At 34.7% G+C, this 27,266-nt stretch overlaps 1 protein-coding gene across 1 annotated transcript in view; it reads right to left on the minus strand.

Annotated features, from left to right (window-relative positions):
- Positions 1 to 27,266, minus strand: part of KCNT2 (potassium sodium-activated channel subfamily T member 2) — a gene marked incomplete at its 3' end in the record, with an annotated part of 574,934 nt that overhangs the window by 363,317 nt on the left and 184,351 nt on the right. Inside the window, exons 6-8 of the mRNA XM_007941175.1 lie at positions 13,667 to 13,741; positions 12,091 to 12,174; positions 8,698 to 8,792 (exon numbers count right to left, since the gene is read on the minus strand). Of these exons, the coding sequence (XP_007939366.1) occupies positions 8,698 to 8,792; positions 12,091 to 12,174; positions 13,667 to 13,741 (254 nt within the window). The remainder of the gene's footprint in view (positions 1 to 8,697; positions 8,793 to 12,090; positions 12,175 to 13,666; positions 13,742 to 27,266) is intronic.

A 27,266-nucleotide genomic window follows, 5' to 3' on the forward strand; every position in this document is an offset into this window, starting at 1 on the left:
TGAATTATAAATTTTACTACTTATATTGGTTAGAGTAAGTTGATAATTAAGCTAAAGTCATGCACTTAATTCCCGGATCTACCAGTTTACTCCGGTTTATTTCAGAGTCACAGGCTGAATCACAAATCCCAGCTGTCTTGGAAATGTGCATTATTGATCAAGAGGAGTACATAGTCAACATGTGGACATATTAGCCAAATTCCATTACAATGACAGGAAAAGCAATTCTGAGCACATTCCCTACTGAGAGTGGGTCAGCAGCTTAATTTTTATTTCATTTTGGCACTGAGCATAATCTCTCTTGTAGACAGATGCTTAATGATACTTCTTTGTAATGTTAATAATGATGAAGAAATAATACATTTTAACACTATATAGCAGCTTTCTAAAAGAGGGAATTGGTAAGATTCTGTGATTTGTGAAAAACACAGTCAATTCATCAAATATTGAATCTGAATCTTTGGAGCTTAAATTAGTATGAATTTATCAAGAGTTCAAATCTGAAAATACATTGATAGTCATGTTCTATGATATATGTAACCTTACCACAATGTAAAAATGTCATCCGAAGTAGCCTATTTAAAAGACAGGTAGGAAAAATAATGCTAATTTTCAACATGATATGTGGCTCAATATTCAGAGAGCTGGCCCAGAAATGATGGAATCTTTATTCTTAGAAAATCCTCCTTAAATAGTTTTAAGTATAAATTTTACTTTTTTTCTTTAAAAAGTCACTTCTGTGCCAGTTGCTAGTATCATTCTCCTACATACTTTACCTGTGATTTCTACTTGTCACCTTATTCTAAGTTCAAATAAGGAAAACTGCTGTAGGGAAAGTGAGATAGAAGACACAGACAGGAATTTTGTGATGCTATGTTCAGAAAATTAGAAGTATTAAATATGTCCAGAGATTAAGAGAATAAAAAGACAAGCCAAAGATTTAGAGAAAATATTTGTAAAATACTTATCCAATAAAAGAGTTGTATCCAAATTTACAAAGAACTCTTAAAACTCAACAGTAAGAAAAAAGACACTAAAAAATGGACAAAAGATCTGAACACCTATTGAAGGAAGATATACAGATAGTAAATAAGCATATCAAAGTATGCTCAGCATCATAGGTCATTAGGGATTTGCACGTTCAAATAACAATGAACTACACACCTACTAGAATGGCTAAAATCCCAAACTCGGACCACACCAAACGTGAAGAGGATGTGGAGCAACAGATTCTCTCATTCACTGCTAGTGAGCATGGAAAATGGTACAGCTGTTTTGGCAGATTCTTACAAAGCTAAACAGATGCTTAATATACAATCCAGAATCACACTCAGAGATGTTAACATGAATGAGTTGAAACCTTATGTCCATACAAAAACCTGCACGCAAGTGTTTACAGTATCCTTATTCATAAATGCCCAAATCAGAAGTACCAAGATGTCATTCAACTGGAGTACAGATTTTAAAAAATGATGGTACATTGATATTCAGTAATAAAAAGATATATCACTCAGACATAAAAAGAAAAGGCTATCAAATTATGAAAAGTTACAGAGGAACCTTAAATGCTCATTATTGAATCAAAGAAGCCAGTCTGAAAATTCACTATATGATTCTAACTATATGATTTTCTAGGAGGTCTGGTAGCATAATGCCTAAGGCACTTGACTGCTAACTAGAAGGTTGGCGGTTAAAACCCACCAGCCACTCCTCGGAAGGAAGATGGGGCAATCTATTTCTGTAGTGATACTGCCTTGGAAATCCAAGAAGAGGTCGCTATGAGTCGGGTCCGACTCGAAGGTACATAACAACAACAACAAATACTTAATTTTATAGAACAGTTTTAGGTTCAGACAAAATTATTCAGAGAATATAAAAACTCTCCATATACTTCTTCTGCTCCTTGTGCAGTTTATCCAGTTAGTAACAACTTGAATTACTGGGATACACTGGTTAAAACACATGAATTGATAAATTATGTGTTATAATTAACTAATGTCAGTAGTTTACAGTAGAGTTCACCCTACATTGCACAGTTTCATGGGTTTAAACAAATGCATAATGTCATGTATTCACCACTGCAGTGCCATGCAGAGTAGTTTCACTTCACTTCAGATGTCCTGTGTTTTGCCTTTTCATGCCAATCCCTTCCCTCTAAACTCTTGGCAAGCACTGATATTTTCACTGTATCTATAGTTTTGTCCTTTCCAGAAAATCATATGTTGTGTTGTTGTTGTTCTTATGTGCCGTCGAGTCGAGTATCACTACAAGCCGAGGCAGTATCACTATGGAAGGAGATTGCCCAACCTTCCTTCTGAGGAGTGGCTGGTGGGTTTGAAACACCAGCTTTCTGGTTAGCAGTCAAGTGCCTTAGGCATGACACTACCAGAGCTCCTGAAATTAAGTATACTTCCCCCATAAAAAAATGTGATCAGAGAGATACTACTATTATCTTTAACTTAACTAGGATAACTAGAAAAATGTAGGAGGTGTAAGTGCACAAAACCTAAGCACATTATAGTTGATGGAGGTATTTTCCCATATATCCTGTTAAACATATTTTTAGAAATAGTTGTCCAATTATATAGTATTATTAGTAGGTTATATGCTTAGACATTTTGGAATGAATTAGCTTCTGTGGACTCATCTGAGAATTTGATCATCTTACACAAAAAAGGAATTGTGAAGGGAAACACCAATGATTTTTGAGTATTCATGCAATTTGTCAGATATTTTGCTAGAGGGATTATAAAAACATAACATTTAATTGTCATAAAAAGAAAAATCCATAAGGTGATTAACATTATCCTAATTTAATTGAGTAAAATATAAAGTTAAGTAAATTAAGTTCAGCAAGGGCTCCAAGAAAATATAATCCTGAATTTTAAACAACTAATGTACAGATCCACCACTTGTCTGTCAGTTTGTCATATTGTGGAGGCTTGTATGTTGCCATGAGGCTGGAAGCTATGCGATTGGTATTTCAAATACCTGCGAGTATCAGTGGAGCTTCCAGACTAAGACAGACTGAGAAGAAGGAAGGGGCCATCCAATTCTGAAAAAAGTGGCCAGTGAAAATCTTCTGAATAGCAGTGAAACACGATCTGATATATTATTAGAAAACTTTATAAATAGCCCTGAAACATTGCCTGATATAATGCAGGAAGATAAGCCCCTCAGCTTGGAAGGCACTCAAAATATGACTGGGGATAATCTGCTTCCTTAAAGTAGAATCACCCATTTGCTAATGGAAAATGACTCAAAATGAGAAGAAACAGCTGCAAACATCCCTTAATAATTGGAACATGGAATATACAAAGTATGAATCTAGAAAAATAGGAAGTTGTCAAAAATGAAATGGAACACATAAAGATTGATATCCTAAGCATTAGTGAGCTGAAATGGACTGTATTAAGCTATTCTGAATAGGACACTCATATGGGCTACTGTGCCAAGAATGACACATTGAAGAGGAATGGAGTCTTATTCATCATCAAAGAGAATGTTTCCAGATCTATCCTGAAGTACAATGCTGTTAGTGATAGGATAGTAGTCATATGCCTACAAAGAAGACCAGTTAATACTACTATTATTCAAATTTACACACCAAACACTAAAGACAAAGATGAATAAACTGAATATTTTTATCACCTTCTGCTGTCTGAAACTGATGAAACATGGAATAAACATTATTGATTATTACTGATGATTGAAATATGAAAGTTGGAAACAAAAGAACAATCAGCAGTAGTTGGAAGATATGGCCTTGGGGGTACAAATGATGCTGGAGATCACATGATAGAATTGCACAAGACCAATGACTTATTAATTGCAAATAACTCTTTTCGATCATATAAAGGGTGATTGTACACATGGATCTCACCAGATGGAATACATAGGAATAAAATGGACTATACCTGTGGAAAGAGGTGATGGAGAAGCTCAATATCTTCAGCCAAAACAAAGCTAGGAGCTGACTGTGAAACAGATCATCAACTGCTCATATGCAAGTTCAGGTTGAAGCTGAAGACAATTAAAACAAGCCCAGGAGAAACAAAATATGACCTTGATTAGATCCCATCTCAATTTAGAGACTGCCTGGAGAATAGATTTGATGCATTGAACACCAATGACCAAAAACCAGATGACTGGTGAGATGAGATCAGAGCACCATACATGAGGAAGGAAAGCTCATTAAAAAGAGAGGAAAGGAAGAAAAGACCAAAATGGATGTCAGAAAAGATTCTGAAACTTTATCTTGAATAAAGAGTAGCTAAAGCAAATGGAAGAAATGACAAGATTAAAGAGCTGAACAGAAGATTTCAAAGAGAAATTCAAGAAGAAAAATAAATCATTATAATGAAATGTGCAAAGACCCAGAGTTAGAAAACAAAAAGAGAAGAACACGGTTGGTATTTCTTAAGATGAAAGAACTGAAGAAAAAATTCAGGTATCAAGTTGCCATATTGAAGGATTCTGTAAGCTAAATACCAAGTGATGCAGGACACATCAAAAGAAAATGGAAAGAATACACATAGTGACTGTGAAAAAAGAATACACATAGTCACTGTGAAAAAAGAAAAAAAAAGAACTGATCAATGTTCATCTATTTCAGGAGGTGGCATATGATCAAGACACAATAATATTGAAGGAAAAAGTCAAAGGTGCATTGAAGGAACTGGTGAAACACAAGGCTCCAGGAATTGATGGAATACCCATTGAGATGTTTCAACAGACAGATGCAGTGCTGAAGGCACTTACTTGCCAAGTAATTTGGAAGACAGCTACCTGGCTAACAGACTGGATGTTATCCATATCTATGCCCATTCCAAAGAAAGGTGATGCAAAAGAATGTGCAAATTATCCAAAATATCATTAATATCACAAACCAAAACCAAAACTCACTGCCATCGAGTCGATTCTGACTCATAGTGACCCCTCCTTGGGTGTCCTTGGGTAAGCGGTATCTCTACAGAAGTAGATTGCCCAGTCTTCTTTCTGAGGAGTGGCTGGTAGGTTTGAACTGCCACCTTTTTGTTTAGCAGACAAATGTTTTAGGCACTACACCACCAGAGCTCCCATTAATATCACATGTAAGTAAAATTTTGCTGAAAATAATTAAAAAATGGTTGAAGCAATATATTGACAGGGGATTCCAGAAATCCAAGCTGGATGCAGAAGAGGATGTGGAATGAGGAAAATCATTGCTGATGTCAGATAGAATAAGGAGATATTGCATGGCTTAAAATCAGGAAGGGTGTGTGTCAGGGTTATATCCTTTCACCATATGTATTCAATCTGTATGCTGAGCAAATAATCCAAGAAGCTGGGCTATATGAAGAAGAACACAGCATCAGGATAGGAGGAAGACTCACTCACAACTTGTGGTATGTAGATGACACAACCATGCTTGCTTAAAGTGAAGATAACTTGAAGCACTTACTGATGAAGACTAAAGACTACAGTCTGCAGTATGGATTACACCTCAACATAAAGAAAACTAAAATCCTCACAGTTGGACTTGTAAGCAACATCACAATAAATGGAGAAAAGTTTAAAGTTGTCAAAAATTTCATTTTACTTGGATCCACAATCAACAAACACCCATGGAAGCAGCAGACAAGAAATCAGGTATCATATTGCACTGGGAAAATCAGCTGAAAAGACCTGGCCTAAAGTGTTGAAGATCAAAGATGTCACTTTGAAGAAAAAGGCATGCCTAACCCAAGCCAATGTTATTTCAATTGCCTCATACGCATGTGAAAGGCAGACAATGAATGAGGAAGACCTAAGAAGAGTTGATGTCTTTGAATTGTGGTGTTGGTAAAAAATATTGAAAACATCATGTACTGTCAGAAAGAACAAATCTGTCCTGGAAGAAATACAGCCAGTATGCTCCTTGTCAGAGAGAATGGCCAGGATTCATCTCACCTACTTTGGTCATGTTGCCAGAAGGATATCATTCATCTCACCTACTTTGGTCATGTTGCCAGAAGGATATCATGCTTGGTAAAGTAGAGGGTCAGTGCAAAAAGGGAAAACCCTCAAGAAGATGGAGTGACACAGTGGATGCTATGATGGGCTCAAGTATAACAAGGATTGTGAGGATGGCACACAACCACACAGTGTTTTGTTCTGTTGTACACAGGGTCGCTGAGTACAACAGAGCCAACTCGATAGACCCTAACAACAGTAACAATGTACTGATGGACTTTTGCAATTGATCAGTAGCTGAGATTTCTTATTTTTCCTCATAATCTAGTTTTTCTCTTTTCCATGGTAATACTATCATCAACTGCTTACACTGTTTATACCAGCTAAACAGTTAAGCGATATTTTTTCAGGGCCCCTTGAATCTATGTATGAATAAACAACAACAAACCCACAAATTCTAGCCAATGAACATGAGTCTAAATTGCACATGCACCTTCTGGGTTGTACTTTAAAATGCAGGACATAATATCTCCATTTTATCATGCTTTTTAGATGTTAGAATACAATAGTAAAAGTGCTGTTGTTGTTGTTGTTATGTGCCACCCAGTCGGACTTGACTCATAGCAACCCCTCCCTGGGTTTCAGAAGCAGTATCACTATGGAAGTAGATTGCCCAACCTTCCTTCCAACAATAGTAGGTGTAGCACAACAATATTGAACCATGAGATGGGAACCCCATTTTGAGAATGGCAGAAAAACAAAATATTATCAAGTTGGTATACCACTTCTGAGCATATTATCTAGGCTTTTATGAAAAAGAAGAAAAAACATCCATGTATTAAGTAATAAATAGTTTTCTTGGTTGATAACTACTCGTTTCCCTATGATTTCAAATAAGACTTATTCTATTTTATTGTGATTATCAGTATTTATGAAGTCATTTTGCTTGCAATGATAGAGAAGAAAATTTTAAAAAATCCAATTTTTAGTTTACTCATTCTAGATTATTAAAATTTAAAAAATAAGGTAAAAATATACTTATGAATATGTGATGAAAGCAGTAACATTTCTGTAGCTAATCATAACTGTATATAATACTTGCAAATTAAGAGGCAAACTCATATCTACACAGTGATCACAGCTGAAAACATTAGATAACATACGTCAAAACTACTACTCAATTGTCTAAAGTGAAACACACACATATACAATAAGAGCAACTATAATTGAAAATAAAACAAAAAATGAAACATACATGATTAAAATGATGAATATCTTAATGGAAATTTCACATAGATCACAAAAACCTTGTATTTGTTGTTGTTCCTCATGAGCACTGTTTTATATCTAGCACTGTTTTATCCCTTGGTATAAGGAGGTTACAAAATTTACCACTGAAAATAAAAAAATATCCCCCCCAAAGTAGAAATACTAGGCAGAAAACAGCAGCAAGTAGAGATCACTCTGAAGATGAAAATGAATTGTGATGAGGATGCTTCCTGAGAAAAAGTACTTAAGTATCATCATGCAAAAAAAAAAAAAAAAAAGTCTTTCTTTTGGCATCAGCATTTCAATTACTTCTTTTTCAAATATCCTTTAACAGAATTGCACATTATATTAGAAATCACTAATTTCATTTTTGTAATTTTCCATTCAGCCGTTGAAAAGCTAGCATGTGCATGTATATGTAAAAAAATTTATATACTTTTCCTTAAAATAAAAAAAACTCCCAAATTAATCAAATAATGACATTTTATTAAGAATTAAGGGAAGTCATGACCTTTAGTATTTCATATTTATGTAATCACATACTGTGTAAACCATAAAAAGAGTTCCTGAAGAGTTCAAAAAAATCTGAAAAATTATACAACATGGTGTCCATTTTAGAGGGACATTTCATATTCAAAGATATCATACAAAGTAGTTGTTATGCCTACATATCTATGTCTTCACGTACATATACTAAATACATATTTATGTATTTATATCTCACTGCATGGTACTAGATGTGTGTAGTTTTCTTTTTAGTACTTCCTAACTAGCTTTCTCTCTTCCACAACAGGGTCAGATGCAGGTCAGAGCACAATTATATCTAAGAATCCTGCAAAACAGACAAATTATTCTACCTCATTTTCTGATTTTCATATTTTTGTTTCTCTATTGAAGGATCTGCATGAATTTATATATGCAGTGCACTATTTCACGTTGGATTACTCTATAATTGCCAAAGTGTGATTTTCCAAAAGAGGAAATACCTGTTCTCTAGAGTAAAGCAAAGTGCCAGGCCTTGCCTTGCACTGTCAAGGGATCTGCCCCTGCTTTCGGCCTGATCGCACACTGAACATCATGTAGATGAGGCAGCGGCAGAGACAGTGACGGGCAATGACAGTTTTCTTCAAAAATGGTTTTGCTCTGAAGATTGTAGAGACTCAAGGGCACCTTCATGTATGATGGAGAAATTCTTGTTTTGACAACTATGACATGCAATACACATGCTTGTGATTTTGTTGTTTATAGTATTTGGGGGAAATGTCAGAGCTGCAATAAATATCAATACAAAACAATATATGTGCTTTCCTGTTTTTTTGTATAAATGAGAAGAAGGAAATTACTTTTATTTCTATGGGTTACAGGTTATGTTTTCTGGTGAGTATTATTCTATTTCATTTTAGCTAGCTATAAATTAAAATTGTTTATAGTATTTCTTTCTTTAGAAACTATAATTAAAGAAAACAGTAAAAATGCTGATATGTACAATCTTACCAGGTGAAGATAAGACATAGTAATGTAGATATTAAAATCAAAACTTGATTAAACATTGCAGACTGTGTACGCTGAATGGCTCTGTGTAGGTCATTCTAAAACAATACAGAGAAAAGTATATTGTAAATTTAGATAAATATTAAATATCCATGAATTTAAGATACATTACATTTTAACTTTCCAACTCTTAGCCAATACACATATTTTAAACTAATATAGCAGGACATTTATATTCTGGCTTAGAATTACAAAAAACCACAGGGATGGTGGTTCAAACCCACCAGCCACTCCTCGGAAGGAAGATGGGGCAAACTACTTCCATAGTGATACTGCCTCGGAAACCCAAGGAGGGGTCACTATGAGTTGGGTCCGACTCAACGGCACATAACAACAAAAAAACAACAACCATATCCCAATGGAAGGAAGGTTGGGCAATCTACTTCCATAGTGATACCACCTCAGAAACCCAAAGAGGGGTAGCTATGAGTTGGGTCCAACTCGATGGCACATAACAACAACAATTCATATTCCAAAGGTAATACGGTAAGACCACAGAAGTAGTAGATTTCAGTTTACTTGCCTTGTAAACATTTGGAAAGACGTTGCATTAAATTCCCCCAAACTCTACATGGTTAACATAATCTCTTATGGAAAATTCTCAGAAAATAATATATTCAAAGATGAAGGGAGTAATAACTGGGTGAAACTAATATCAAATCTCATTTTGTGAACTCTAAAATGAAATAATGGCAAACAATTTCAAATAAAAATTTCAAATAGATATTTAAAAATTGAGAAGCCAATGAAAAAAAATTTTAAATGTTTCATTTCCTCAATACTAATATAAATGTGAATTCAAGATATATTTTGCACATTTCCAACTGATTGACAATAAAAAATAATAATTATTGGTAGAGTTTAGTTTGTAGAGCACTAAGTTATGATACTACTCGTGTAATTTGTAATTAATTTTTGGAAGGCATTTAATTAATCAATTGTTGGAAGTCCATATCTGAAATGTATGTATATTTACGTATAGAAAATATTGCAAGTATATAAATATTTGACCAGTGCTTAGCTTCTGTAGACTTATGTTTATAATTTTTGGCTTTATACTTTTCTGTCCATTTCCAATTTTCTATAATAAGTATTTAATGGTTTTAAAATCAGTACAGCACAAGATAAATAACTTCACCAATATAAAAGCTCAATGAGCCATTATTTTATCTTCCTTCACCATACATTTAACCAGAACTGTGATAAAAACAAAGAATTAAGTTGACTGATTAGAGTTTTGCCTCTCATTCTTTACTTTTTTCTGGAAGAAATAATATCATGCAGAAAACAGATAAATGTTTAGTGATCAGTAGGAGGAAGAGAAGCAAAATAAAGAAATAAAATAGAAAATGAATCCTGTGTATTGTAAAACATCACCTGTCATCTCAATGATTGAACAATAGTCCCTATCTTGGTTATTTTTTCTAAAAGCTAATAATATGGTAACAGGCAGAATTTTCTTCCACCCCAGTGTAATTCTTTTCATTAGCAATTTCAACAATCAATATTTAGTGAAACAACATTTGTTTTCAGTAAACAATAGTCCAGTGTTTCTGCAAAGGCTTCCACAGGCAGTAAACTTCCATCCTTTGGCCATGTATTTTCTTGATCTCCAGTGGTTACTTAATATAGCAATATTCATCTGCTATTTAAATAAAAAACTTACTGCCATCGAGTCGGATCAGACTCATAGCGAACCCTCCTTGGGTTTCCGAGGCAGTATCACTAAGGAAGTAGATTGCCCAACCTTCCTACTCAAACGTTATCCAAATACACATTTGGCCAAACATTGAGTTATAATGTCTATTAAAAAGCTATTTAGAAGAAAAAGAAGCTAACCTCCCAACAACCTTTGTTTTTCTAAGTAGCTAGACTTAGTTTTTAGTAGCTCTACATAGTAATCTTTTATGATTTTTTAAAAATAAAACCTTCTAAAATAAGTTTACATTGAAAAAACTTAAAAGTAGAATATGGCTAATTATTACACAAATTATTTGTTTAAAATAAAAATGTGATTTGAGGCCTTCATTAGTACACACTAAGCAAAAAAAGGGGGGAGCATAAATTAATAATTCTTACTATCTTTATTCCAGATACAATATTATACAGATATAGATCACACGTGTGTGTGTAATTTCATTTAATTCTCAAGCAAGCCTGTAATGTATGTATTCTTATTTCTTCTGTAGATGAAGAAATGAGCAGAGAAGTTAAATTGTCTGCTTATTAGAGTTAAAGCAATGGACCCATATTAACACATGTGGACTGAATGAATGAACAGCTGATGTCTTAGAGACAGCTTATAAGTATTAAAGCTGATGGTAAATATATTTTGGTCATAGATATAAACCAGTCCTTCCAAACAGGGTCCACCTTGGGCAAAATGCAAGTGCAGGGCAGCTCTCAGTTTAGCATCTCTTACTCTACCCTCTGTTCCTTTTCTCCCTCCTACTACACCACTCCCTTTCACTCCAACCAAATCCAAAAAAAGGTGGCTTTACAAGATGACTTTCTAGCTCCAACCCTGGGCCACACATAACCCTACAGATTCACATGAATATGAAAGTATAGTTAAGGGCAATTTGACATCTTGAATTCTTAAAACCAGAGATCCCATTATAATCAACAGATAGCAGGAATTGGTTTATTTGTATTCAGAAGATTGGCTACTTAGTTGGACTCATTCAAAAAGCAATTAGGTTTTGCATTGCTGACATTTAGAAAGTCTGAACCATTTTTGTTTAATACATCACAGAACCGTACAAAGGTAGGGACTTGGCAATGTGGGTATTTTACAAGTTTTCATTCTCTTTGGGATATAAACCAATAGTTAGCTCAGGATTCATTTTATGTTAACTTATATTTGACAGCATTTTACCAAAATAAAGTTCTATAGGCATTTAAATGAAAGTAATTATTTACTAAAATAGCAAGTTAAGTTTAAAAATGAAAATTTAGAAATTTAAATGTAACTAAATAAATCCCTTGCATAGTAGGTAGGGCATTTTGGCTGCTAACCAGGTCAGTGGTTCAAACCCACCTATAGCTCTGTGGGAAGAAGATGAGGAAATCTACTCTATAAAGATTTACAGCCTTGGAAACACAATAGGGGTCTGAGTCGGTATCAACTAGATGATAGTGGTTTTGCTTTGGTTTTGGCAAATTCCAGTAGGATAAATTTATACTTTAGAGGAGAAAGCAGGAAGTGAAAGTACAAGACTAAAACTCCAAATCATCTATCTTCTCTCTTTGTTTGATATGAACACTAAAAGGGAAATAAAGCTTTTTTGTTTTTTTAAAAAATATATTTTTTTAGTATTTTGCTTTAATACTTACAATCATATTTTCCAAGGCATGTTTGGCAAGCCAACAATTTAGAAAGACTGGTACAAACAGATTCCTTAAGGAAGGCCAGAATATCTGAAAAACAAATCAAAACTAAAACTCTTCTCTCAAAGCAAGAGATTATATCTAGCAGATTAAATAAATATATAAAATAAAAAATAACATTAAAGACAATTAAAACATGTATATATTTTCATTCATTTTCTAAGTCTTAGAAAAATTTCATAGGGTAATTATTGTAAAACCATAAAGAAAATAAGCTCTTACTAGATGGCTGTTGTTGTTATGTGCTGTTGAGTCAGATCCGATTCATAGCGACCCCTCCTTGGGTTTCTGAGGCAATATCACTACAGAAGTAGACTGCCCAACCTTCCTTCAGAGGAGTGACTGGTAGGTTTGAACTGCCAGCCCTCTGGTTAGCAGTTTAGTGCTTAGGCACTACGCTACCAGAGCTCCTTACTAGACGGCAGCTATATGTAATTATGCTAAATCTATCATAAAGCTTTTAGTGTAACCACATATCATAGATACAGACTCTCTCTTTTCTGCAAATGGAAGTGAAAAGTAAGAAAGAGAAGAGAAGATTCTGCCCTTTATGCTGACTACTTTTACTATTTTTGATTCAACTACTTGAAGGAACATTGAGGAACCATGTTCAGCTGGAATTTTATTTAGTCAGCCTCATCATTAAATCTAATTCCAGTTGCTCCTTTAAGTAAATTACTCAAATTAAAATAATGGTCAGAAATGAGCAACAATGTCAGGCATCTACCTATTTTCATAATCCTATTAAAACACACAAAGTTTTGAAATTATAATCCTCAAAATGGATATTATTAAAACTCTATCAAATTGAGATTAAAACTTAATTAACAAATAGAAAAGTGTTGATTATATATTTATGGAACAAAATTGAACAGGTGACATATGTCTTATACAGAACTTTGACACAGAAGACATTGCTAGTCACCTGATTATTGGCAACATTCTACTGAAGAGAAAATTGGCTTTAGTGAATTTTGTGGCTAAATTAGAGATAAATGTATCTTCAGTATGAGAAAATTTCAGTAGACAGAACACTCATTCTACTGAATTTCTCCTTTTTACAAGAAGTATTTCTACCGTATAAACAAGAAATGGAGTAACTACTTCCAAATCTGTGTGACCAATACTTAACGATTGTTCAAGTAGCAGTTCTAGAACATATATTTCTAGAAAGCATTTCATTTTGCTATTGCTTCATTAGTTCTCAGTTAATAAGACAATCCAGTTATACAACCTATTTTCTTATTTATTAGTATCATGATTCTAATCAAAGTTTAAATCCATTTACCTTAGCTACCACTTATGTAATAGTACTTATTGTTGTTGTTGTTGTTATGTGCCGTCGAGTCAGACCCGACTCATAACGACCCCTCCTTGGGTTGCCGAGACAGTATCACTGTGGAAGTAGATTGCCCAACCTTCCTTCTGAGGAGTGGCTGGTAGGTAATTGTACTTAGACATAAAGAATTTTCTTAGAGCTAATAAAAAAATTATTTTCTTTTAAGATTATTTTAAGACTTACTGAGATAATGAAGGGAACCGCATTAATTATTTCCAAGATGAAGGGTATTCGTAAAATCTGTTCCCAGATGTTTCCCTTCCAAGAAACAATGAATAAAAATGAAAGTCAATTATACAGAATTGTATCAATTGGGAAAAAAGACATCACTTAGAATTTCTCTAAAAATAAAGACATTTATATTAGCAGAACGTGGAATCATTATATAAAGATTATTTTTCTGTATGTATTTGTGCTCCCATAATTGTGGTATATGTTTAAGAAGTAAACCAAATACTCCTAATAATCCATGAGTATTAAATATAACATATTTTGATTATATAATATAGGTGAAAAATTACTATTAAAAAATAAAATTCCTTAATTAAACCTAATGGAATGAATTGAAAATAACTTGATTTTTTATTACATTATATTTACTTACTATAAAGTACACTAAAAAGTTTATAAAACACACCCACTGTATGATTGAGATTAGCATTGCTTTTTGTTTTAATAAAAACTTTAGTTAAATTTCATAGAGTGGACCACATTTAGAATTTCATAATCATAAGTAAAGGAAAGGTTCTTCCCACACCTGTGGCTTCCAGACAAACAAAAGACAGGCATATGAGGAGAACATTTACATTAGGTAGATACACTCCTTGGAGAGAACAATCATGAGAGAATCAAAGAGCTGTGTATGCACAGGGACATAGCTCAGGGGCAGGAGTGCATGAAAGGAAGGACACAGGGAAGAGATAACTATGGGGAGGAAGTGGGAGGGGAACTGTTGTATTGTGGTAAATTGTAGTCAATGTTATGAGACAAAGCGTACATGAACTGCTGTATGGAAAGTGAATTTTCTCTGTAAACTTTCACCCAAATCACAATAAAGAAAGAAAGAAAGAAAAGAAAAGGAAAGGTTCTTTCAATCAAGATCCTAGTCTCCAGACTTACACATGAGAACAGTTGTAATTCAAAAATAATTTATGGGGACCATGGCAAAATGAAATTCTGGGTCTCTTGTTCAAAAATTAATAGCAATTTCAAAAGGTGACATGAGACATTAAACAAGTTGCCACCCATCCCATTGCTCAGGATCCTTTGAAACTGCACAAGTCACATGGCCATAAAACAGGCCGTTAATTAACATATTATCATTGAAATATTCTTGAATGGTGTCCAATGATATAAAACACAAAACTTTCTAAAACAGCTTATTCTTTTATGAAGAGATCTACTAACTAGAAAGTTGAATTGAAATTGGGCTCTATGTATTTTTCAATTATTTTATTATACTATTTGGTATATTCATAGTCTTTCCCAGGTTTTCTTGAGGCCCCAAAGGCCTAAAATAACAATGATATGAAATACTTGCAAAAACTAAAACAAGGTGCTAAGATATCAAGGAATGGTTTTGTTAGCATTAGTTCATCACTCAGGCTATACAAAAAGGAGGGGAGAGGGTTGTTTGTAGTGGGCAGCAGTGAGGACCTCTCTCCAGAAAGATGTTAGAAGAGCTATGGTTCTTCTCTCATCACCTCAGACTAAGTGAGAAGTGGCTCAAGGGAACCACTTAGAGAAGTGGGCTCAGATAAAGATTAATATTTCACTAGTGCTTAAAGTGTCTAAAATGAGACAGAAAAACAAAGAAAGAGACAGTTGGAATGAGAGGAAACCATAAGGCAAAAATGCCCTATGGCCATTTTAAAAGGGTCCTTTTAAAAGTGTTAGGGTCATTTTAAAAGTGTTTAAGTCAAGAGATGGTTGACCAACAAGTCAGGGTTTGGGCTGGAGCTACTAATGACCAGATGGAGGCACTATGACCTTCAAGGAGATTCACCACAGCCACAAAGGCCCTCCATGGAAAAATGGGCCAGTATTTGTCTTTGTCATGCTGAGGGACCCAATATCAAATTATTACTGTCCCAGTCAGGCAACTCCATCCCAGATGTTAGCCTCACTTCCCTCCCTGTGCTCACTCAGTATCAGAAGGGCCCAGAACAGTTGGTTTCAAATAAGAGAGAAAGTGGATATAAGAGATAGCTTCAATAACAATCCTCTGCACCCAAGCAGGTCTAAAATCAAGAAGAGTAAAAGCAAGGTTAAATGTTTACATACGTTGATCCTAGTTTCTTAAGTAATTAACTGAGCCTTGATTTTACAAATGGAGAGACTAGAAAAGCTATGTGCGCTCTCACATTTAATCCGATCAGCAAGGACCAAAAGGAAAATGCCTGAACTTGAAGGAGGAGGGTGGGAAGATTACACTTTTCCTTCCTTGCACTAAGTCAGGCCTGTTCAAAAAACTGTTCATAAGCTATTTTAGTTATGCCATTTTAAAAAAATTATGCAGGTAATATATTACCATCGCTTCAACTATTTTTGGATGACTCAATTCCCAGAAAGCTTAACACTTTGGTACTTTTTTCTTGCTGTGGTATATATAGAGAGCTTTTCACTGTGGTTTGAGTGAAAGTTTCTGGAACAAATTAGTTTTCCATTCAAAAATTCATACACATTTTGTTTTGTGACACTAATTGCAATTCCAACGATGTTACAGCACTCTTCGTACTTCCTCCCTGTATTTACTGTTTCCATTCATCTTTCTTTACTATCCCTTCCAGCCTTCTGAGTTTTATTCCTGGGTAAATGCTCATACTGTTTGTTGTGCTAAGGAGTAAAACCTGGTGTTATTATTCACCTTAAAGTCCTGTCTACTTTACATCCTTCCAAGGTGTCAATAATTGTGCACATGAATAGAGGATGATATGACAAGCTAAAAGACTGAGGTGAGTAACAAATGGAATGGGCAAAATCACAAAAGAAGCAACCAAAATAAGAATAATAACAGAATATTACAAAGAACTGTAGTCCAAAAATTTTGAAAACCTAGAAGAAATGGACAAATTCCTAGAAACACTGACTAAGGTAGAAGATTTGAACAGACCCATAACCAAGGAAGAAATTGAGCAGGTAATAAAAATACTCCCCATACAAAAAAAGTGCTGGCCCAGATGGCTTCACTGGAGAATTCTATCAAATGTTCAGAGAAGATAACACCTATCCTACTCAAGCTGTTCCAGAACACAGAAAAGGATGGAATCCTCCCAAATTCATTCTCCAAACAAAGGATACCCTGATACCAAAACTAGGCAGAGACAGAACAAAAAAGGAAAACTACAGACCAGCATCCTTCATAAATATAGATGCAAAAATATTCAACAAAATCCTCACCAATAGAATCCAACACTATATTAAAAAAAGAAAAGAAACAAACAAACAAACAACACACCATGGCCAAGCAGGATTCATATCAGGTATGCAAGAATGGTTCAATATTAGAAAATCAATCAATGTAATCCACCACATAAATAAAACAGAGGCAAAGAACAAAATGATTATATCAATCGATGTAGAAGAGGCATTTGATAAAATATAACACCCATTCCTGATAAAAATTCTCAGCAAAATAGAAACAGAAGGGCAATGCCTCAACATAATAAAAGCAAATGCTCAAAACCAACAGTGAACATTATTTTCAATGGAAAAAGACTCAAAGATTCCCCTTGCAAATAAGAACTAGACAAGGATAGCCCAGTCACCAATTCTACTCAGCAATGTATTGGAAGTCCTAGCCTGGGCAATAAGGCAAGAAAGAGAAGTAAAAGGCATCCAAATTGGCAAAGAAGAAGTAAAACTATCTCTTTCTGCAGATGACAGGATCCTATATTTAAAATACCCAAGAGATTCAGCAAGTATACTCCTAGAACTAATTGAAAGTTTCAGCAAAGTGGCAGGTAGAAGACAAACACACAAAAAAACATTTGCATTTCTCTGTTGTTGTTGTTGTCATATGCCGTCGAGTTGGACCCAACTCATAGCTACCCCTCCTTGGGTTTCCAAGACAGTATCACTACGGAGGTAGATTGTCCCACCTTCCTTCCAAGGAGTGGCTGGTGGGTTTGAACTGCCAGCCTTCTGGTTAGCAGTCAAGTGCCTTAGGCACTATGCTACCAGCTCTACACCAACAGATAGATCTCTGAAAAGGAAATAAAGAAAATAATATCTTTAAAATAGCTACTAGGGAGCTCTAGTAGCATATTGCCTAAAGCACAACTGCTAACCAAAAGCTGGCGGTTGAAACCTACCAGTCACTCCTCAGAAGGAAGGTTGGGCAATCTACTCCTATAGTGATACTGCCTCAGAAACCCAAGGAGGGGTTGCTATGAGTCGGGGCTGACTCGACGGCACATAACAACAACAATAACAACGAACCAAGAAGATAAAATACTTATAAATCTTACCAGGGACAGAAAAGACCTATACAAAGAAAACTACAAAGCACTACTATAAGAAACCAAAAGACCTCTATAAATGGAAGTATATCCCATGCTCTTGGATAGGAAGACTGAACATTGTGAAAATGTCAATAACACCCAAAGCAATCTTAGATTCAATGCAATCCCAATGTAAATTCCATCGACATTCTTTAAGGACATGGACAAATCAATCACTAATTTTATATATAAAGGAAAGACAGCATGGATAAAGAAAGCACTACTGAAGAAGAAAAATAAAGTAGGAGGTCTCATACTCCCAGATCTCAAAACCTACTATAATCTACAGTCATGGTAGTCAAAACAGCCTAGTATTGGTACAACAATAGACACAAAGACTATGAAACAGAATTGAAAGTCCAGAAAAAGATACATATGGACAGCTAATATTTGACAAAGTGCCAAAATCCATTCAATGTGGAAGAGATAGTCTCTTCAACAAACAGTGCTGGCAAAACTGGCTGTCCTTTTGCAGAAAAATAAAACAAGATCACACCTCACACCATACACTAAAACAAACTCAAGAATGATCAAAGACCTAAACATAAAACCCAAAACTATAAAGTTCATCAAAGATAAAAAAGGGGCAATCTTATGGACTCTGATTTATGGTATAAATAGACTATGAAGCATAACCCAAAATACACAAACAGCAGAAGAGAAACTAGATGACTGGCACCTTCTAAAAATAAACTTCTTATGTGCATTGAAACCAATCAAAACCAAACCCACTGCCATCAAGTTGATTCAAACTCATAGCAATCACCATTGGGTCTCCAAGGCAGTAAATCTTTATGGAAGTAGATTGTCTGGTCTTCCTTCTGTGGAACAGATAATGGGTTTGAACTGCCAACCTTCTGCTTAGAAGTAAAATGGTTTAGGCATTGTACCACCAGAGCTCCTTATGTGCATCAAAAGACTTCTCCAAAAGAGTAAAAAGAGAACCTACAGATGGGGAAAAAATATTTAACAATGACATATCTGACAAGAGACTTATCCCTAAAATTTACAGAAAACTTTAACACTGCAACATCAAAATGACAAACCAATTCAAATTCTTGAAAGGATATAAACAGACACTTCACGAAAGAAGATATCAGGCAGTCTACAAACACATGAAAAAATGCTCTCGATCATTAGCCATTAGATAAATGGAAATTAAAACAACAATATCACCTCCATCCAACAATAATAGCAAAGTTCAAAGAAGCATAAAATAACAAATGCTAGTGATGGTGTGGAGAGATTGGAACTCATACACTGCTGGTGGGACTGTAAAATGGTGCAACCACTGTGGAAAATGGTATGGTACTTCCTTAAAAAGTTAGAAACAGAAAAACCATTTGATTCAGCAAACCCATTACCAAGAATATATCTTAAAAAAGTGAGACTAGAGATACTAATAGATACATGCACACCCATGTTTACCATAGCACTATTTAAAATAGCAAATAGATGCAAACAACTTAAGTGCCCATCAACAGAAGAATGGAACCAAAGTATGGTACATACATGCAATGGAATACTATGCAATACTGAAGAATAGTGACAAATAAACACATCACTTCATAATGTGGAGGAACTTGTAGGATACTATGTTGAGTGAGATAAGTCAATCACATAAGGACAAATATTGTATGAGTCCATATTTGTAAAAAGTCAAGGAAAGATTTACACAGAGAAGGAAATTTTCTTTGCTGGTTGCCAGGAATGGGAAAGGAGGGGAAGGGAGGGAAAATAGATGGATAATTAAGAGAGAAATTTGATACAGATGAAGAGAGTGTAAAAAAAAGAGTAAGCGTATATGAACAGTTACCACTGATGATACAGAACTATATTTCTATTAATTCCCAGTGGAGATTAATATTAGATTATTGACAAACTGGACAAATGTAGTTCCTGATAAACAAAACTATTATATGTCTTTTATGGCTCTCCTTTCATTTCCATATATAACACATTACTTCAGACTTATTTTGAACTTAATCATTTAAAAATTCTCATAACTGGTATCTGACTTGTTTGGGTCCCTTTCTAATTTATCCTCCATATTAAAGGCAGAAGAGTCTTTCTTTAATGCCAAATTCCCATTGCCAATGTAATAAAATCAAAACTGCCCAGAATAAAATAAAATTCAAATACGAAGCTTCACAATTTGGACTCGGTCTGGCTCGTTCTTACTCTAGTCCAATCCCTATCATGAATTCAGCCATAAATTCAGACACAATGAATGTTACACAGTTTTCTGATCTAGTTTATACTTTTATAACTTTGATCACACTTCTCCCACTGCCTAGAATGCCCTACTTCCAATGCCTCTACCACTAATTTCCTTGGACAGTACTCCAGTGGTACAGTTGTTAAGTGCTTGCCTGATAACTGATGGCAGCCCAGTGCTATAAAACTATCATGTTATATCAATGATACATTTATATCATTATACAGTATTCAACATAAATGTATCCAACAAACCCTACAGCTTCCCCATGGGAGAAAGATGAGGCAGTCATCTGCCATAAAGTTTTAAAGACTAGGAAATATTAATAGGCAGTGGGTCCAGTAAGGCACTATGAGTCAAAATTGACTCAATGGCAAGGAGTTTTATTTTTGGTTTATTTATATGCCTATTGAGACTCAGTAAATATGAAAATGAATGAACAAAACTCTCAGATTTTTAAGCATACTATTTCTTTTTTCATATGTGTATTTTCACTTGAAAGAATTTTGTTGTTCAAAGCTTTCCTGAATGTAACCATGTGTCAATTACTAAACTTGTGGCACAAGTGTTCATTCAGTAGATGTTTTCTCTAGAAAAGTTTAATAGTTCTTGTCTATGTACCCATCTTAAATAATTTAATCTATGCTGTTAACTTCAACTAATCATCGATAATACACTGATGACTTCCAATCCCTTGTATCACTACCTTAGGTCAATATAGTGGCCCTGAAATTTTGATGAAATTCTCCAATTGTCTAATAAACTGAGACACAGATGTCTCAAAAGCATCTTCAATGTAATATGTTTAAACACAAAATTTATTACTTTTGCCCTGAATGTTCCCCTTGTGACACAAGACAAAAATCATGGGGTAATCCTTTACATCTTCTTTTTGTACATTAGGTATAATTTGTCAATAAGAACTCCTAACTGCTTGTAAAAGAGAACATTATGTATGTAGTCTTCAATCAGTTGAAGACCTTTACAGCAAAAAAAGAGTTTTCCTAGAGCGTATGCCACCTAAAGACTCTAAGTGGACATGCTGTCAGAACACTTACTCCATTCTTCTTGTCATCCAACCTACAAATATCAGACTTGCCAGCTCTCCACAATTATGTGAGCCAATTCTTTGAAATAAAACTCTGATTATTGATAGGTACATAGATGATGGATGGATGGAAGGAAAAAGAGAGAGAGGGAGAAGGAGAGCAAGAGGGAGAGAGAGATAAAGAGGGAGCAAGAGAGAGATCTCTATACATTTCACTCTTGTTGTTGTTACATGCCGTCGAGTCAGACCCAACTCATAGCAACCCCTCCTTGGGTACTTGAGGCAGTATCTCTATGGAAGTAGGTTGCCCAACCTTCCTTCTGAGGAGTGGCTGGTGGATTTGAACCACCAGCAATCTGATTAGCAGTCAAGTGCCTTAGGCACTATGCTACCAGAGCTCCCATATTTCACTCTAAGATACTCTAAAGCAAACATATCAACACACTGCCATCAAGTTGATTCCGACTCCTAGAAACCCACTTGGGGTTTCCAAGGAGATAAATCTTTACAGACATAGATTGTCCAGTCTTCCTTCAAACTCTAAGACACTCTCAAATAAAAACTATTACTACATTATTTCAAACATGCTATTGCTGATTCATAGCAAATGTGTTTTTATTTTATGGTAAATAAACAATCTGCCTACTGAGGTAGGCAATTTTATTTTAATGTTTTAAAATGGTACAGTGAAGCAATGTGTTTATTGCTAAAAATAGTAACTATTCAGTGACACTCATGGGGCGCAATTCTAAGATTTCAGGTTTCTTGTTGTACTTTGAGATATTTTCACAAATAACCACCTCAAAAATTAGCTAGTTAAAAATAAATATAGAAAGTGCCCATACGTTTCATTGGATATATAGGAACACTAATAGGACTCTGTCGTATACATCCACAGGATAAAAGTAATTATCATGAGAAAGAGAGCATATAAGAATTTTTGCAAGAAGGAAAATAAATAAATAAAATTCAAAAGATAGGCAAAGTGTGATTTACAGTTATGTCAAATATTTGTTTCATTTAATCTTATTTTCATGAGGGAAATAAAAAGGACTGTTGTTGTTGTAATTGTTGTTGTGATGTGCCGTGGAGTCAGACCTGACTCCTAGCGACCCCTCTTTAGGTTTCCAAGGCAATATCACTATGGAAGTAGATTGCTCCATCTTCCTTCCAAGGAGTGGCTGGTGAGTTTGAACTGCCAGCTTTCTGGTTACCAGTTCAACGCCTTAGGCACTACACTACCAGAGCTCCTTAAAAAGCACTAATCTCCATCAAAAAATAATTCCTTAAGTAATTTTTTTTAATTGCTTGGAAGTAGCATCCTTTGTTCTAAGTGTATAAATCTATATCCTTCTTTTCATTAGTGGTATTCAACAAAATATATATAACCCTTAATTCAACTATTCAACAATATTTCATATGCACATATCATTCCTTAATCAATAATATAGGAAAATAAATGAATTTTCTAAAGTATATCAGGCTTTTAATTTTATTATATGAAAAAATAGAAGGTTAGAGGTACTGTTTAGGTAACACTAAAAATACTTTAAAAAACACATACAATATATGATAGCTTAGTTGTTGTTAGTCAAAGCTGGGCCAACTGAATTCTTGAAGTAATTTATTCTAAATGTTAAAAACACCTATATTTAAAATATTTAATAAAAAAAGCTAAAACTTGACATCTTTCAATGAATTGAAAATAGTATAAGTATAGCAGTCTTTAATTTAATTTGCATTTCTAAATGTAAACTCAACATTTTCAGAGAATTTTAGGCAGAATCACCAGAACCATAACAAAGTGCAAAGAGTCCTAGACTAAGCCCTTTGTTCTTTTCCCGAAACAAGCCCATCATGGTGTCAGCTTTTCAAAATTTATGCCTTTTTTATTTATGCCTTTTTTTTTTTTAAGATGAATATAAGATTCATTATTCTGATGACAAGGCTGGAATGTGATGGTTATTTCCCTGTGGAGTAGGTGGCTGAGCAGTGTCTGCTGCTGTTGAATTGAACAAACGTCAGTAACCCCTTATAAAAAACAAAAACAAAAGAAGATACTATGTTTCCTGGTTATAAGCAATGAAAATCTTGAGTTCACAAGAGAGGTTCCGGTAAGAGGGTGGAATAGGCAGACAGACTACAAAGACCCTCTTCAACAAAGAAAAGGGGAACCACTTAACTCAGATACAGAAGATAATTCTGGAGCCCTAAACTTTGAAGGGAAGGACATAGAAGTGAACTAAACTCCAACTAGTAGAACTTGAGTGAAAACACCAAAAAAAGCAGACACACGGAGCTGTGGTCTGTCAGTGATCCTGATGGCACAGAAAGCTTGCATGTTGCCAACTAGTGTTAGAACCTAAGAATTAACCTAAAAATCATCCCTGATAGCCAGGGGCTGCATAGAGGACTGCACTGGTTGCTGGTGAATAAAGAGGAAGCAGGGAAGAGGAAAGTGGGCTGAGCTGTGGACTTTTGCCTGTCTGAGGGCATAGCCATTTTGAATGTTTACAAGCAGTTTAACCATTTTGGATATTTAAACCAACAACATTCTCCCAGATTCCAGGGACTTAAAAAGAGGGTCCACTTGCTGGAAACCACAAGGACATTCTGGACACAAACGACTGGAAAGGTTCTAGTTTTCAGCATTTTCTCACTTCTCTGTTTCTGGTTCACATCTTTTTCTTTCTCATGGTTAACCCCATTCCTTGTTTTTCTTTTTGCATTTTTCACATTTTTTTCTTCATTGTTCTCCTACTCTACATCTTTTCTCTTATTGCCCTCTCCGCAGATATTGCGGTGTTTTTTTTCTTTTCTTTTTTTCTTTTTTTGGTTATTGTTCCCATGTGTTTTTTGTCCACCTGCTATTACTTTTTTGATGGTTATTTGATTGTTGTTTTTGTCTAACTGAGTGGGAAACAGCAACAGTCCCATACAACACAACTACCCCCACACTTCCTGCAGCTTCACTTAGTGAGTGAAAGCCACAACTTCCTTCTCCACCAACAGGCCAACAATAAATGAACACCAACAAAAGCCTGACTCACCCTTTGCAGCTCTTCACAAACATTTAACAGAGATCTAAATACAACAATGTCAAAATGTTTCAGAGACAACAGACAATCACAGTCCACACAAAGAAGCAAGATAAAATGGTAGAAACAAAGGAGCAAGGTAAGATCCAGAACATATCTCAGAGGAAGAAGCAGCATTGGAACTCCCTGATAAGGAATTCAAAAGAATTATATTTAGGTATTTTCAAAGGATGGAGAGACAGATCAAGGAAAACACTGACAAAATTAAGGAAAATACAAAAATCCCTAAAACCATTTTGAAAGAAAATACAAGAACAAAATGAAAAAATAAGTGAAAGATTAGAAATGGTTCAAAATCCACAGATGTAAGTCCAGAAGGTTAATACTGAATTTTCAGAAATAGATAACACATTGAAAGGGGAAAAGAGTAAAACTGAATCAATGGAAGACAGAATTAATAAGACTGAAGACAAATACCTGAATACTTCTTTGGAGAGGAATCAACCAGAAAAAAGCTCAAAACAAAATGAAGAAAGCCTAAGGCTCATGAAGGATATCATAAAAAGGAATAAGCTACATGTAACTGGATTTCCAGAACAGGAAGAGAAAAAAAACACCAGGAAAATTGTCCAAGATTTCTTGGAAGAGAACTTCCCTGATACGATGAAAGGAGAATACAACCATTCAGAAAGTCCAACAAACCCCAAATCAGATAGACCCCAAAAGAAAATCAACAAGACGTATCATCATCAAACTCATCAGAACCAAATACGAAGAAAAAATCTTGAAAGCAGCAAGGGAAAAACAAAAAGCTACTTACAAAGGATGACCAATAAGAATAAGCGCTGATCTCTCAGCAAAAACTATGCAAGTGAGGAGGCAATAGGATGAAATATATAAACCTGAAAGAGAAAATTTTCTAACCAATATTTATAGATCCAGCAAAATGATTCCTGAGATATGATTGTGAAATCAGGAGATTTCCAGATAAGCACAAATTAAGGAAATTTGTTAAAACTAAACCAAACTTACAAGAGATATTAAAAGGAGTCATTTGAACAGAGAATCAGTAATAGCAAACAACAGCCAACCATTAATACACAAGATGACATAACCCAGAAGCCAACACAGTTATGGATGTACCCAAAGTAAAATAAGCTTACAAGATTGTAAACAGGGAACCAGAGATATCAGTTGGTAAATGAGGACAGCTACAAACCAAAAAGAGGGAAAAAATAGTATAGTTACAGAACTTCTAATTGGTGAGGCAGTCAAGAAAATTGTAAGACAACTCAGGGAGAAAATTATAAATCACAGGGTAACCCCAAAGAAAAAAGATAAACCTTCACATCACAATAAAAAAGAGAACAAGCACAAATATTTAGCAAAAATTTAAAAAATAACAAAGGAAATGATAGCATGATTCATAAGCATAATGAGCTCAGCACAGTAAATTAAATAGAACAAAAAAACCAGGAACACCATGAAAAAACACATAACAAAATGGCAGCAACCAATTCATACTTGTCGTTGATTACACTGAATGTTAGTGGATCAACTGCACCACTCAAGAGACAGAGAGTAGCAAACTGGGTAAGAAAACATAACCCATCAATACATTGTCTACAAGAGAGACAACTTATAGACAAAGAAAAAAATAGACTAAAAATCAAAGGTTGGAAAAAGATACATCAAGAAAATGGCAACCAAAAAGGGCAGGAGTGGCAATATTAATTTCTGATCAAATTGACTTTAAGACAAAAACCCCATAAGAGACAAGGAAGAACATTATATAATGATTGAAGAATCAATTGAACAAGAAGATATAACCACAATAAATATCTATGGACATAATTAAAGAGTCCCAAAATAAATCAGACTTGAACAGAATTGAGAAGACAAAGAGATGACTCCACAGTTATAGTAGGAGACTTTAACACACCACTTTCAATGAAAGTTAGAACAACTAGAAAGAAACTCAAAAAAGATAGAGAAGAGCTAAACAATACAATCCACAAACTTGACCTTATAGACATCTACAGAGCACTGCACCCAACAGCAGCACAATATACATTCTTTTCCAGTGCAAACGGAACATTCTCCACGATAGACCATATGTCTGGCCATAGAGCAAGCCTTAATAAATTTTAAAACACTGAAATACTGCAAAACATCTTCTGGGATCACAACGCTATCAAATTAGAAATCAAAAATAGGAAGATCAACAGGAAAAAGAGCAAACACATGGAAACTAAACAACACCTTTCTTAAGAACAACTGGGTAAGAGAAGAAAAAAAAATGAAATTGCAAAATTCTGTTAATCAAATGAGAATGAAAATACAACATGCTGTGTGTCTTTGGGACACAGCAAAAGTACTGATCAGAAGCCAATTTATAGCAAAAAAATTGCCCACATCAAAAAAGAAGAAACAGCCAAAATCAACACTTTAAACCAACATCACCAACAATTAGAAAAAGAGCTGCAAGAAAAGCCTACAGCACCAGAAGGAAGGAAATAATAAAGATTTGAGCAGAAATCAATGAAACAGAAAACAGAAAGACAATATTAAAAATAATCAACAAGATAAGAAGTTTGTTTTTTGAAAAGATTAATAAAATTGACAAACCACTGGCAAATTTAACAAAGGCAAAGAGGGAGATAATACAAATAACACGAATAAGAAACAAATGGTCAACATTCAACAGAACCAACTGAAATAAAAAGGATGATATCAGGAGGAAGGTTGGGCAAACTACTTCCATAGTGATACTGCCTCAGCAACTCAAGGAGGGGTCACTATGAGTCAGGTCTGACTCGATGGCACATAACAACAACAACAATGAAGAACTGTACTCCAACAAATTTGAAAATCTGGAAGAAATGGAGAGATTTCTGGAAACACACCACTTACCTAAACTAACATGGACTGAGGTGGAAAAGTTGAACAGATTCATAACAAAAGATGAGCTTGAAAA

This window comes from Orycteropus afer, unplaced genomic scaffold, assembly GCF_000298275.1.
Source record: "Orycteropus afer afer isolate SDZICR_OR568_19922 unplaced genomic scaffold, OryAfe1.0 scaffold00075, whole genome shotgun sequence".
Lineage (NCBI taxonomy): Eukaryota > Metazoa > Chordata > Mammalia > Tubulidentata > Orycteropodidae > Orycteropus > Orycteropus afer.